Source organism: Hyperoodon ampullatus (genome assembly GCF_949752795.1).
Source record: "Hyperoodon ampullatus genome assembly, chromosome: 17".
NCBI lineage: Eukaryota > Metazoa > Chordata > Mammalia > Artiodactyla > Ziphiidae > Hyperoodon > Hyperoodon ampullatus.
In genome coordinates, this window is record NC_136930.1 from 43,201,342 (window position 1) to 43,216,328 (window position 14,987).

Consider the following 14,987-nt stretch of genomic DNA (forward strand, 5'->3'; position numbering starts at 1 on the left):
GTTAGCTATTTTTCATAAAAGTACTTTATCATGTTGAGAAATTTTACTTCTTAGTTTTCTGAGTGTTTTTATCATGAAAGGGTGTTGGATTTTGTCAAGTTCCTTTTCAGTGTCAGTTATGATGGTGTCAGTTTTTCCCCTTGTCCTTTAATGTCATGTGTTGCATAGATTGATTTTCTACTGTTGAACTACTCTTCCATTCCTGAGATAAATCCCACTTGGTCATGATGTATAATCTTTTTAACAGTTTGCTAGTATTTCATTGAGGATTTTTGTATCTACCAGCTACCCAAACCACCCCACCCCAGGGTACTGAAGTCTCTGTGGTCTTCAGATCTAATGATTTTCTTTAGTTCTTATGCAGTCAAAACTCTTGGCCATTCCTTCCTTTGATATTTGTCACTGTTGACTCCTTTCTCCCTGAAATACTCTTATTTCTTGGTTTCTGAGGCAGTACACCCTCCTGTTTTCTCTCATTTCTAGGTACTCCTCCATCTCCACTGGAGATTCTGATCATCCTTTAAGTGTTTTTCTGGGGTTTTTTTTGCGGTCCGTGGGCCTCTCACTGTTGTGGCCTCTCCCGTTGCAGAGCACAGGCTCCAGACGTGCAGGCTCAGTGGCCATGGCTCAATGGGCCCAGCCGCTCCGCGGCATGTGGGATCTTCCCAGACTAGGACACGAACCTGTGTCCCCTGCATCGGCAGGCGGATTCTCAACCACTGTGCCACCAGGGAAACCCGCCTTTAAGTGTTTATTTCTTAGGGATCCTTTGGAAGATCTCAGTGACTCCATTCACACTCAAACTTCAGTGATCCTTTTTATGCCAGCAACTCCCAAGTCAATGTCTCTAGATAAGGCCTCTGATCTACATTTGGAGCTACCTCCTGAACAGCTCCTCTGGAATGTCCCACAGGTAGTTAAATACCCAACAGGACTCACAGGTCTTTCATATTCAGGCCTCTGCTTACCTTTGCAGGAGAATGTTAAGGGTCATTTCAGTCTTAAGGAAAGAGGTACAGCATTCATTTCATTTGAATCTCAGTTATGTTGGTTTCTAGCTCTTCATGCTTGAGAGAATTCCTTAACTTCTTCCTTGTGTTTCTCTTGCTTCATTTGTAATGTGGGGACAATACTTGGTATGAAGATTAATGATAATGAAAAATGATAATGTATGTAAAGGTCTTGACTCATGTTAAGTTCTAAATAAATGGCAGCTATTTAGTAATAGTATTGGTCAGACATACAAGGGAATAGAAAATAATACTAGCTGTCCATCGTTTCTACTGACACTGACTTAAGCTTCCATCCATTTTTATGGTGGGTGGGACTTGAGCAGCAGAACCAGATGAAGAGTACTGGAGCCTTGCTCTGGGTCCAATTTGGGGATTTATCTCTATAATAAGATCATCTTTTTATTGTTAAGCCCCTTTTGGTTAGTGATCCAAAACTGGATGTTATTCTGCTGTATAGAAAACTATTTATTAATTAGTGTGTTTTTATACTCATTGCTTGCCTTAAGGTGATCATCCATCCACTGATTTTTATTTAAGTACTAGTGGTTGTCTACTTCCTCTGTCTTTGTGCTTCAAATTCTGGCTTTACCATTCATGAAACAGAATGGGAAATAGATTCATTAAAAATCAGATTAGAATTTGTTACAAGAGAAAGCTGGGAAGTCTCTGCATTTAGTGCTTTGAAATGATGAATTGCTTTGTTTTAAACATTAAGACACCCATCAATGAAATATTTATGCATCATTTGCCTATTTAAATACCAATTCAATAATCAATTATTAAAGCTCTGATAAGTACCTGAAATCTTTCAATCAAGATCAAAAGAATTTTTAAGTTTGAATAAGGTATTGTACTGGAAATTTTACTGTCTTTTTAAGGTTCACTTTAAAAACTAGGTGCCTGTTTTATGTGAGTTCTTTGCTAAAATCATTTTTAAATGGCTTAAAAATCACTTGGACTTTTTTTTTTTTTTTTTCAAATTATCTCCTCCCAGTCCCTTAACATAAGGAAAGGGTGCCCTAACTTTGGGTTCAATTATTGTATTCAAGTTTTAGTAACTTCATTCATTCATTTCTAAACTGTAAATGGAAGAAAAGTACATATTTTGTAAGACCTACCTCGATAAGTATGCTTTGATGAAGGTTATGATTTTGAAATGCCGGTTTTCACGTCCCAAGCTCTTCAGCGTTTGAAGAGTTAAATCCGGGGTTGGCTTCCGTCCCTAGCCCGGGAAGCCACTAGGGCTCGGAGCGCGGCCTCCGCTGTTAACCGTCTGGGCCGACCGGCCCCCCAAAGGCGCCGGAACCGCCGGATTCCGCCCGAGGGGCGGGCCCACTCTGCCCGGCTTTTCCCGCGACCCCGCCCCTGCGCCGGCACAGCCGCGGCCTCCCTGGTAGTTGCTCGCGATGATGCAAACACTCACTTCCCGCATCCACTCCCCACAGAGGCCGCGGAGCCGGCGCCTGCCGGGCGCGCCGCCGAGCCGCGCGCCATGGGCAACATACAGAAGAAACTGACTGGCAAGAGCGAGGGCGGCCAGCGGCCGGAGAGGGGCGCGCCGCGGCGGGGCCGGGCGCTGGAGGCCGGCGCGGACAAGCGGAACCGGCCGCGGGCCCCGGCGACGGCGGGCGGCGCCAATGGGCACCCGGGCGGCGGGCAGGGCGCCGGGGACCCCGCGGCCGGCGCGTCCCCCGGACCTGGCGCGCCGCCGGCGCCGGCCGCCCCAGTCGGCCCCGCCGGCCTGAAGAGCGAGGGCAACGAGCTCTTTAAAAACGGACAGTTCGCCGAGGCGGCTCTCAGGTACTCGGCGGCGATCGCGCAGCTGGAGCCTGCAGGTGAGTGAGCTGCGCCCGCGGGGCCCCTGGCCCCTCGGGCTGCGGCTCGCGGGACCTAAAGGGGCCACCGCGGGAGAGGCGCGGGCCACCTCCCGATTGACAGGCGCTCTCCCTGTAGGTTCCTTCCCAGTAACTGAGGGCAGGGCGGGAGCGACTCCACCTCCGGGAGCTGTACCTTGTGGAACGCGTAGCGTGTGCCCGGGCGGGGCAGGGTTGCAGCGGTCCCTTACGGGCTTGGCCTCTGTGGCCACTGCGGGCACAGGGAGGTCCTCGGAGCTGCATTAGCAGCGGGGTGTATGTAGGACTGCAGTGCCGCGGGAGACCTCAGTCGTCTGGTGAACTGTGATTTCGCTAATGGATTTTAACTGTATTTAATTAAATGTGATTTTAGGAAGTGGAAGTGCAGATGATCTAAGTATCTTATATTCAAATAGAGCAGCATGTTACCTAAAAGACGGAAATTGCAGTGGCTGCATTCAAGATTGTAACAGGTAAACTGCCCGTTTTCAGCTTTGTCAAGAGATTATCATTTCACTGTGATGAATGCAGTATTTAATATACTGAATTTTCTGCATAAGAGTCTAATTTCTTAAGACATTTAAGATGTGTTAATTGGTTAATACATAAAACTCGTAAATCCTTTCACATATATGAAGACAATTATAGAAGATTGTGCAAACTTTTTTCACTTCCACTTCTATCACCTTAATTCATACTCTTTTTCACATCAACCCCAGAGTACTGGACAAGCCTTCTAACTAGTCTCTCTGCTTCCTCCAATCCACTGTGGCATCAGAATAGCTTTTCCTGAAGCATTATTTTGTGCAGACTGTTTCAGCGGGTGTTCAGTGGCTCAGTATGGTCTTCTAGATAATTATAACCGCCTCTGTCACCACACTGCCCCCCCAAAAAGCTTTCTGCTCCCATTTGGTCCATATCTATAATGTCCTCTGCACATCTTTGCTTTTCAGAAATCCTTCCTCTTCAGCTTCCCCATCCTCTCTGCTTTCCTGGTCACCTCAGGCTCCCTGGTCATCTGCATGGCTGTAATGCTTGCACTGTCGCTCTCACACCTGTAGGTACTTATGTCATCCACTGCATTGGATTTTAAGCTCCCTGAGGTCAAGAATCATGTATTATAGGGTTGCATCCCTCAAGCACATTAGTCACCCATGGTACTCAACAAGTTACATGCTGAGATGGATGAATATATTTACGTGAATAAAAAGTATCATTTTACCATTAAATAATAAGCCTGCTTCAGGAGCCCTTTGGAAATAAGCTACTAGTAGTGCATCTAAAAAATAAGAAGCCATATGTACTGGTTTAACCTTCACAGTTTTGGTTTACTCCTGTAGTCTGGTATAATTGTTAATATCACCCCCTTTCACTCTCAGAAGCCCTAGTTTGGACAGTAGCATATGTGGACACCTTGATTATAAGGTAAACAATTTTTTTTCAACTGATAGTATCTGTTTATTGATATGGATAAAATCTTGCTGGTATCTGTGCCTGCAGTTTAAAAAGAAGGCCGTGAGCTGCCTGGATTTTTTGCCGATTTTACATATTCATATTTAAAATCAATAATATTTATATTCACTTTGGTCTGACTCTAAACCCCACCTACTGCTGTGCTATCTCACACTAGCTAATTGTTACGTTTTCAGGATCTTGTAAGTTGGTTGAAGTCAAGTTGGTAGTTGAAATCTGCCATGGTTGGAGTACTACTAATACCATGAAAATTGGCAAATGCCCCAAATCTGGGCCTTTTTTCTCAGGAGAGCCGGTTGTTAAACATTTACCGCTGCCCATAACTAACAAGACCACGTGTATTTGCAGATTATCAGGCATGTTGTGATTTGCAGCTAAGGACCTTTCAGTTCAAGTGTGTGATGGTAATATATTACCCTTCAGACTTGTCTTAGGTCTGGGAGTGAGTTCAGGACTCTAGTTAAAAACAGTGGACTCAACTTTATCCTTAAGTGAGAGAGAGTAAGGTGGCAGACATTTTCTTGCTAAGATGTGTTGTATTTCAGTGTAGACCCAGGAGGAAGTCACAGAGGAGACTCTGGGGTCCAGAGTGGGGGTGGGCGCTAGAACGGAGGTTTGCCCTGGAGGAGAGCGGGAGATTGCCTGCAGGGGATGGAGGGAGGGAGGTGGGTGGTGGTTTAGGTAAGGTGTCCTTAGTTAAGAGCTGTGTTCTAGGGCAAGGAATCTGGCTCTGCTGGTCAGTACTGACCTTTCTAGAAGCTGACCTACTTAGATGTTTTCTTTGATACCTGGTGTATGAGTCTTAGCATAAGGGGCATGGGGTGATTTTACTCCAAAGCAGCGATTCTCAAACTCATTTCAGTGCCAGGGAAACCATGATTTACTTATGTGAACATGTTGAAATATGGCTGTATTTAAATCTGTATAAACTAGGAACCAATTATTAGCAGAAGGATGACTGTTTTCTCTTCACCTCAAAAAGATTACATACATTTTAAAGGGAGCCTAGTTTTTAGTTTTTCAGTTAATTACCTTTGCTCCTTGGAGAGTTGTTTCCTGTTGCAGGAGCGCTTATTACAAAACAAGTGGTAGCAGGATTCAAACAGCGAAAAAGAAAAACTCCCCAGGGCAAAGTTTAAAATAAGGGAGAGGGGGAACCTATTAAATAACTTTGTATGCATTTTGGGGGAAAAGTCTTTGATTTTAAGTGTCTACACTCCTGGGGCCTACTCTGAAGCACTTCCCTTGAGCTCTTTCCCAGGGGCTTATGGAGAGCAGCTGCTGGGAGCATGAGGCTGTTTGAGGAGCTCAGTGGCTGCAAGCCCTGCCCTCTCCTCGCCTCAGCATCTCCAGGTTTCTAGGTTAGGCTCCCAGGTGAAGCACGAAACAGGGTTATGACACCTAAGAAAAGTTTAAAACCAAATGATTTTAAACAATAAAACAATTTCTAGAAATAATTCTAGAATTTCTAGAATTATTTCTAGAAATTACTTGTCATTCTCGTAATTGCTTATCAGCTAAAAGAAAAATCTTCACTGTTCCCATCTGTCAGATAATCTTTTTGGGTTATCTAAACCATATCAAAAATCTTTCACTGATTTTCCATTGATGGTATTCTGACAGAATCAAGACGAATGAATGTTGCCTAGTAATTCTCTGCTTTTTCTCATCTTTGTTGCTCACAGACGGACTTGAAATTAGAAGACGATTTAAGAATCTTAACTGTGTTAACTTGAATAGTTAAGCTTTTGTAAACTCTGGTTTAAAAGTTCTCTGTGTTTGTTTTTATGAATGGATGTGCTTTTTTTTTTTCTTTTTTTCTTCTAGTGGAATTCCCACTTAAAAGCTCACATTCAAAAAAAAAAAAGCTCGCATTCATTTTCAGGATTGCGGTTAAAGAGAAAAAGCCTTGCATTTACTTGGCTGGGCAATGCTAAAAATCAAATGCATCATCTCATTCAGTTTTAGATTCCACGCCTACCTCAGGTCTCTCTTGTGGATAAATAGCACCTTGGGTGTTGGAAGTCTTTGTAAAATGGGGGTAGTCTTGTGTTGTGACCTATATTTATAATCACTGTGTAGCTAATATCCCCTAAGCATTTAACTAAGGTAGATTTAAGGCACTGGTACAGATGCCCAGAAACCTGTTTTCTAGTGTTTGAGTGTTTTTAATAGACTTTAATTTTATTTTTAAAATAACTTTTACTGGTTACAAGAGTAATACATACCTATTATAGAAAAACATCTTAAAACCCAGTACAACGCAAAGGAGATCATTAAAATCATCCCCAATCCTAACACCTAGGCAGAGCAAAATTGGTTATTTTTCAAAGAAATGAAGCTAATTAGGTTTAATGACATTTCTAGAACAAATTCTTTTTTTTTTTTTTTTTTTTTTTTTTTTTTTTTTTTTTTTTTTTTTTTTTGCTGTATGTGGGCCTCGCGCTGTTGTGGCCTCTCCCGTTGCGGAGCGCAGGCTCAACGGCCATGGCTCCCGGCCGCTCCGCGGCATGTGGGATCCTCCCGGACCGGGGCACGAACCCGTGTCCCCTGCATCGGCAGGCAGGCTCTCAACCACTGCGCCACCAGGGAAGCCCTCTAGAACAAATTCTATGGTACGCAGCTGAGGAATACACCCGCACGTGCAGTTGAGTATCTGTACAATGTAGAGCAGCGGTCCCCAACCTTTTTGGCACCAGGGACCAGTTTTGCAGAAGACAATTTTTCCTCGGATTGGGGGGATGGTTCAGGAGGTAATGCAAGGGACTGGGAAGATGGGGAGCGGCAGATGAAACTTCGCTCGCTCACCTCCTGCTGTGCAGCCCGGCTCCTAACAGGCCGTGGACTGGTACCGGTCCGTGGCCCAGGGCTTGGGGACCCCTGAATGGCAGGTGACTCCGAGTTCCTTTATCTGTGGTGCTCTTGTTTCTGTTCGTGGTAGAAAGAGTGTAGGCCCTCAGGTTCATTTGGGAGGGGTTTGCCAAGCCCCTCCAGTGGCCTGGCAGTGATCTAGGCACTGGGATACAGTGGTGATCAGCTCCCGCAACGCCCTTGCTTTCCTGTAGCTTAAATTCAGAAGAACGGGCACGTGGGCAGACTGCTCCCTGTGTGTCTCTGTTTCCTCACCTGCAACATGAACATATTACTATTAACCTTGCAGGCTTGTTGTGACATTAGATGAGAACGTCTGCAGAGAATAGCACCGGCAGATGTTGTCGGAGCTTCCTCCTTCCAGATCACTGTAGACAGGAATAGACAGCAGATCTCCAGGACTGTTGGGGAAAAAGTCAAGAAGCCCTCACTCGTGCTTTTCCTGAAGCAAGTTAAATGTCTGATATATAAACTGCTCATGCATAAGAATTACCAGAAGAGCAAACCTTTATCCCCACTGTGGACAGTCTGGCACAGAGATTTGTTAGTGGATTATTAGCTCTTCATAGGATCTCTGCACGGAGTACTTCTTTACAGTTTCAGTTGATTTTGTTAAAACTAAGAGTACAATAGTTTTCATTCATAAATACAATCTTTTGATTGTATGCTTTATTTCAGAATACAGTGAAGTGCCTTAAGTAGTGAGGTAGCTTTAAGCAGTTACTTCAGACAAAACCAAGGAACATAACCTTGAAATACATCTCTAGTGATATTGGAAATGCTTCATAGACTAAAAAGTGCAAGGTGAAAATTCATGACTTACAAGAAATCTTTGGATACTTACTCCCTTGATTTCCTCGGGTCTATGTTTGAAGCCCTTTGGCAGCAAGTAAATCATAATCCAACTGTATTAAGTTTTGGAGAGCTTATTTTCAAAATGCAGTGTAGGTTTTGTGGTTCTGTGCTAAGTGCCTTACTAAATACATAGGTGCAAATAAAAATTTTCCTTTTAATCTGTCAATAACAAGAACCTGTTGAAAGCCTACTCTGTGCTTGGTGCCATGATGGGCTCTGCTAGTACACAGGGGAGTGGGAGGGAGGGCACCGCCTGCTGTCAGGGAGTTCAGTCTCACTGGGGGAAAGAGTAAATGCCAAAGGGCTTAGATACTGGTTTAAAAGAAAGGAAGTAACCACAGATTTGATTGCTCTGCTACTCTGGGTTTGCCTTTCTGGTATGTTGCTGGATCCCCAAAGTAAAATATCAGATATGAATGTATGTGAGAGTCCAGTCCTATCGGATACATTCAGTAAGTGTAAGTTAGGGAGTAATTTTCAAAACAAATGACAGTGTAATATTTCTGTCTCCTTTAGGGCTCTGGAACTTCATCCATTCTCAATCAAGCCTCTTCTTCGACGAGCAAAGGCCTATGAAACTTTGGAGCAGTATCAGAAAGCTTATGTGGATTATAAAACAGTGTTGCAAATAGACTGCGGAATCCAGATAGCAAATGACAGTGTTAACAGGTAACCTAATCAGAGGCAGCCGCCTGAGGTCTAGTTGTTTTCTAATGAATGAGATTTTATTTTCCTCCCCTCCTTCAAGAATGATGTCAAAGTGTAGACGTGTTCTTCGTTATTGGCATTACATGAATGATTGTCTTCTTTCATTCCTTCAAAACCAAATGGTTTTTTAAAAAATTTATTTATTTTTGGCTGTGTTGGTCTTCGTTTCTGTGCGAGGGCTTTCTCTAGTTGTGGCAAGCGGGGGCCACTCTTCATCGTGGTGCACAGGCCTCTCACTATCGCGGCCTCTCCTGTTGCGGAGCACAGGCTCCAGACGTGCAGGCTTAGTAGTTGTGGCTCACGGGCTTAGTTGCTCTGCGGCATGTGGGATCTTCCTAGACCAGGGCTCGAACCCGTGTCCCCTGCGTTAGCAGGCAGATTCTCAACTACTGCGCCACCAGGGAAGCCCAAAACCAAATGGTTTTGATGGATGTCTTCATGGGCCTGCTAGATATTTGGGTTATGTGCCCTTTAAATAGACACTCATCTAGGATGAGTGTTAACTTAAAATGGTAAAATAGCACAGAATTTGGTTCTAATTTATATTGTGACCTATTTACACCCTGGGTGAGAATGGGAAGGTAAGAATTTCCAGACTTCATAAATTGCTTTCAGGTGAACTTTGAAAATTACTACTTGGATAACATTTTTAGTTATGTAGAATATTTTCTGATCCCATTTGTCCGAAGTATAATTTCTTCCAAGTATGTGTATATTACACTGAGCCTTGTGTTGGTCTAGTGTACCATGCCCCACTCCCCACAAAAAGACAGAAAGGGAAAAAAAAAATGGCATAGCCTCTGTCTTTAAGCAAACTAGAACATAGCTAGGGGGAACAACTCAACATAAGACAGATTCTCCCCAAGTGTGAACATTAGTGAGGTGGGGATCACAGAGAGGTCAGGCTGCCTCTGTCTGTGTGGGCCATAGTTGTTGGAGAGGTGAAGGGCGTTGAGAGACCACGAGGGGACCTTGAACAAAGCTATGGAAAATGAGAATGGCAGGTTTTGGATTAATTCTTTTTTTGAGATACTGCCTTACCTCCCCACCTGGTCCCACTGCACTTTGGAGAAAAACTCTTGGAAAGATCTGTGTGGAGAGTGGGTAGCCATTCCTTGGTGCTTCTACTCTGTGGTCGCTCAGGACCTGTCTGGTCCCAGCCTGTCCAGAAGTAAAGGGTAGACATTGGTTATTGGATCTGAGTGGGACCAGATGGAACCGTGGGCATTCACGGCTTGGTCTCCATCCTGTAAAATCAGGCGTGTCACTGAGAGCTCTCCAAGCCTTTTCTCCCGCTGCACAGCTGCCTTGCTGCACGTCATCTGCTGCCTCCTCATATGTGTCTGAAGGCTCTTCTTCCCCCTTTTTGTCTGGTTCCTTCTTGTCCCGAAGAAGAGGACTTTCCCTGATCCACCATCTCCCCAGCACACGTGCCCTTCAGGCTCCTCTCCTACCACCTGTGCCTTCTTTCTGTATTGTTTGTAAATTCTCTGCCTTCTCTTTTTGTAAAGTTCTTTTTCTCTCATTCTTCTAGGAGTTCCTGGAGGTCGGGGTTGTGTTTTCTCTGTCTCTGTAGTTGCGGTACTTTGTACAGTAGGCATCCTCAGTAAAATTGTGTGGAATGAATGCATTCTCCAACAGACAGAGCATGGCTCACCCCATACTGTGGAATTCTGCTCTTAATTTGCCCATCCTCTGTCTGGGAGTCTCCGAGATGGTTGGGGAAAGTAGGATCTTCTCCCAGGGTTAGGGGTTCTCGTGAAACAAAGAAGTATCTGACAGAGAGACAAGGGGCCTGTTGAGGCGGTGTTTTAGGAAATCTGGTTCATAATGATAGGCTGAATGGTCTGAAGGGAGGAATTTATGTCTGAGAGACTGTGGTCATTCACATTTCTGAGCCTTCTGCATTATACTTTGTTAAAAAATTGAAGTAAAATTCGCATAACAGCTAAATTAACTATTTTAAGGTGTACAATTTAGTGGCCTTTAGTACACTCACAGTGTTGTACAGCCACCACCTTTAACTAGTTCCAAAATATTTCATCCCCAAAGGGAAACTCTGTCCCCCTTAAGCATCCACTCCTCATTCTCCCTTTCCAAGCACCTGATCTGCTGTCTCTATGGATTTACCCTTTCTGGATAGTTCATATAAATAGAATCATACAATATGTGCCTTTGGTGTCTGGCTTATTTCACTTAGCATAATGTTTTCAAGGTTGGTCCGCGGTGTGGCATGTGTGTTGACGTCACTTCTTTTTGTGACTGAATAATATTCTGTTGTATGGATGTATCACATTGTGTTTATCCATTCATCCGTTGATGGACCTTTCAGCTGTTTCCACCATTTGGCTGTTGTGAATAGTGCTGCTGTGAACATTCACGTGCAAGGTTTTATTTGCATACCTGTTTTCAGTTCCTTTTGGCATACACCTAGGCATGGAATTGCTGGGTCATATGGTAATTCTGTTTAGCTTTTTGAGGATTGTATTGTAATTTTTATATGTACTCAGGAAGGTTCTTTTACACAAATTGACTTTTAAGACTCATTCATTTTTTTTTTTTTTTTTTTTTTTTTTTTAAAGTACAATATTTATTTATTTATTTATTTATTTGCTGTCTTCGTTTCTGTGCAAGGGCTTTCTCTAGTTGTGGCAAGCGGGGGCCACTCTTCATCGCGATGCGCGGGCCTCTCACTATGGCGGCCTCTCTTGTTGCGGAACACAGGCTCCAGACGCGCAGGCTCAGTAGTTGTGGCTCACGGGCCTAGTTGCTCTGCGGCATGTGGGATCCTCCCCGACCAGGGCTCGAACCCGTGTCCCCTGCATTAGCAGGCAGATTCTCAACCACTGCGCCACCAGGGAAGCCCAAGACTCATTCATTTTTTTTAATTGAATGGCTCTTGCTGATACATCGTTTTATAAGAAGATGAGGAGGCTTTGTCTGGTTTTGCCATATATATCTTCTATAAAATATCCATTTAGAAAATTTCACTATTCCTTTTCATGATTCCCATATTTATGCTTGCTTTGCCACCTAAGCCACAGCAGCTTTTTTTCCCCTTAAATGTAAACATCTGTGCTTATTTTGTACGTGTCTTCCATTAACCATATCCCTGTCCAGGAATATTATGTGTTACATTTCCCTGCCTATACTTATTTATTCCCAGGCAACACATCATCTCTTTTCAGCTGCTTCTTCCTTACCTCTCTGCTGGTAATACAAGTTTTGCTTGTAAATTCTTTTTTTCTAAAATGTTCTTTCTTTTTCTTCTGCTATTGTGGGTGGTTATACATTTATTTTTTCAAATTTATTTTTTACACTAAAATGTATGAGATGTGGTTATCATAACCAAAGATCACTATTGAAATTTCGGTTTATGAAATTGCAGGAAAAATGTATGTATTACATTTGCCTCTATATAAATATAAAATTTTTTTCACACAAAAAGTACTACTGAGCTAACTAATTTGAATGCATTCTACTAATTACCAGTAACTTTCTCAGTCTTGGGGACCACCTTTTTAAAATTATTTATTTATTTTTAACATCTTTATTGGAGTATAATTGCTTTACAATGGTGTTAGTTTCTGCTTTGTAACAAAGTGAATCAGCTATACATATACATGTATCCCCATATCTCCTCCCTCTTGCGTCTCCCTCCCACCACCCTTCCTATCCCACCCCTCTAGGTGGTCACAAAGCACCGAGATGATCTCCCTGTGCTATACGGCTGCTTCCCACTAGCTAGCTATTTTACATATGGTAGTGTATATATGTCCATGCCACACTCTTACTCATCCCAGCTTACCCTTCTCTCTCCCCGTGTCCTCAAGTCCATTCTCTATGTCTGTGTCTTTATTCCTGTCCTGCCCCCAGGTTCTTCAGAACCTTTTCTTTTTTTTTTTTTAATTTAGATTCCATATATGTGTGTTAGCATACAGTATTTGTTTTCCTCTTTCTGACTTACTTCACTCTGTATGACAGACTCTAGGTCCATCCACCTCACTACAAATAACTCAATTTCATTTCTTTTTATGGCTGAGTAATATTCCATTGTATATATGTGCCACATCATCTTTATCCATTCATCTGTCGATGGACACTTAGGTTGCTTCCATGTCCTGGCTATTGTAAATAGAGCTGCAGTGAACATTGTGGTACATGACTCTTCTTGAATTATGGTTTTCTCAGGATATATGCCCAGTAGTGGGATTGCTGGGTCATATGGTAGTTCTATTTGTAGTTTTTTAAGGAACCTCCATACTGTTCTCCATAGTGGCTTTATCAATTTACATTCCCACCAACAGTGCAAGAGGGTTCCCTTTTCTCCAAACCCTCTCCAGCATTTATTGTTTGTAGATTTTTTTATGATGGCCATTCCGACTGGTGTGAGGTGATACCTCATTGTAGTTTTGATTTGCATTTCTCTGATGATTAGTGATGTTGAGCATCCTTTCATGTGTTTGTTGGCAATCTGTATATCTTCTTTGGAGAAATGTCTGGGGTTTTTTTATTTTTATTTTTGGTTTTTTTTTCCAATTCTCTAGGAGGTGGTTCAAAAAGGATCTTGCTGTGATTTATGTCATAGAGTGTTCTGCCTACGTTTTCCTCTAAGAGTTTTATAGTGCCTGGCCTTACATTTAGTTCTTTAATCCATTTTGAGTTTATTTTTGTGTATGGTGTTAGGGAGTGTTCTAATTTCATTCTTTTACATGTAGCTGTCCAGTTTTCCCAGAACCACTTATTAAAGAGGCTGTCTTTTCTCCATTGTATATTCTTGCCTCCTTTATCAAAAATAAGGACACATAGGTGCATGGTTTTATCTCTGGGTTTTCTATCCTGTTCCATTGATCTGTATTTCTGTTTTTGTGCCAGTACCATGCTGTCTTTGATTACTGTAGCTTTGTAGTATAGTCTGAAGTCAGGGAGCCTGATTCCTCCAGCTCCGTTTTTCTTTCTCAAGATTCCTTTGGCTATTCAGGGTCTTTTGTGTTTCCATACAAATTGTGCAATTTTTTGCTCTAGTTCTGTGAAAAATAACATTGGTAGTTTGATAGGGATTGCATTGCATCTGTAGATTGCTTTGGGTAGTATAGTCATTTTCACAATGTTGATTCTTCCAATCCAAGAACATGGTATATCTCTCCGTCTGTTTGTATCATTAATTTCTTTCATCAGTGTCTTACAGTCTTCTGCATACAAGTCTTTTGTCTCCTTAGGTAAGTTTATTCCTAGATATTTTATTCTTTTTGTTGCAGTGGTAAATGGGAGTGTTTCCTTAATTTCTCTTTCAGAATTTTCATCATTAGTGTATAGCAATGCAAGAGATTTCTGTGCATTAATTTTGTATCCTGCTACTTTACCAAATTCATTGATTAGCTCTAGTAGTTTTCTGGTAGCATCTTTAGGATTCTCTATGTATAGTATCATGTCATCTGCAAACAGTGACAGATTTACTTCTTTTCTGGTTTGGATTCCTTTTATTTCTTGTTCTTCTCTGATTGCTGTGGCTAAAACTTCCAAAACTATGTTGAATAATAGTGGTGAGAGTGGGCAACCTTGTCTTGTTCCTGATCTTAGTGGAAATGGTTTCAGTTTTTCACTACTGAGGACGATGTTGGCTGTGGGTTTGTCATATATGGCCTTTATTATGTTGAGGAAAGTTCCCTCTATGCCTACTTTCCAGAGGGTTTTTATCATAAATGGGTGTTGAATTTTCTTGAAAGCTTTTTCTGCATCTATTGAGATGATCATATGGTTTTTATTCTTCAGTTTGTTAATATGGTTTATCACATTGTTTGATTTGTGTATATTGAAGAATCCTTGCATTCCTGGGATGAACCCCACTTGATCATGGTGTAGGATACTTTTAATGTGCTGTTGGATTCTGTTTGCTAGTATTTTGTTGACGATTTTTGCATCTATGTTCATCAGTGATATTGGCCTGTAGTTTTCTTTCTTTGTGACATCTTTGTCTGGTTTTGGTATCAGGGTGATGGTGGCCTCGTAGAATGAGTTTGGAAGTGCTCCTCCCTCTGCTTTATTTTGGAAGAGTTTGAGAAGGATAGGTGTTAGCTCTTCTCTAAATGTTTGATAGAATTCGCCCATGAAGCCATCTGATCCTGCGCTTTTGTTTGTTGGAAGAGTTTTAATCACAGTTTCAGTTTCAGTGCATGTGATTGGTCTGTTTATATCTTCTGCTTCTTCCTGGTTC

At 42.4% G+C, this 14,987-nt stretch overlaps 1 protein-coding gene across 1 annotated transcript in view; it reads left to right on the forward strand.

The window, feature by feature from the left end:
- SPAG1 (sperm associated antigen 1) overlaps window positions 1–14,987 on the forward strand; it is a gene marked incomplete at its 5' end in the record, with an annotated part of 89,527 nt that overhangs the window by 59,979 nt on the left and 14,561 nt on the right. Inside the window, 3 exons of the mRNA XM_079722233.1 lie at window positions 2,459–2,848; window positions 3,240–3,339; window positions 8,582–8,734. Of these exons, the coding sequence (XP_079578359.1) occupies window positions 2,459–2,848; window positions 3,240–3,339; window positions 8,582–8,734 (643 nt within the window). The remainder of the gene's footprint in view (window positions 1–2,458; window positions 2,849–3,239; window positions 3,340–8,581; window positions 8,735–14,987) is intronic.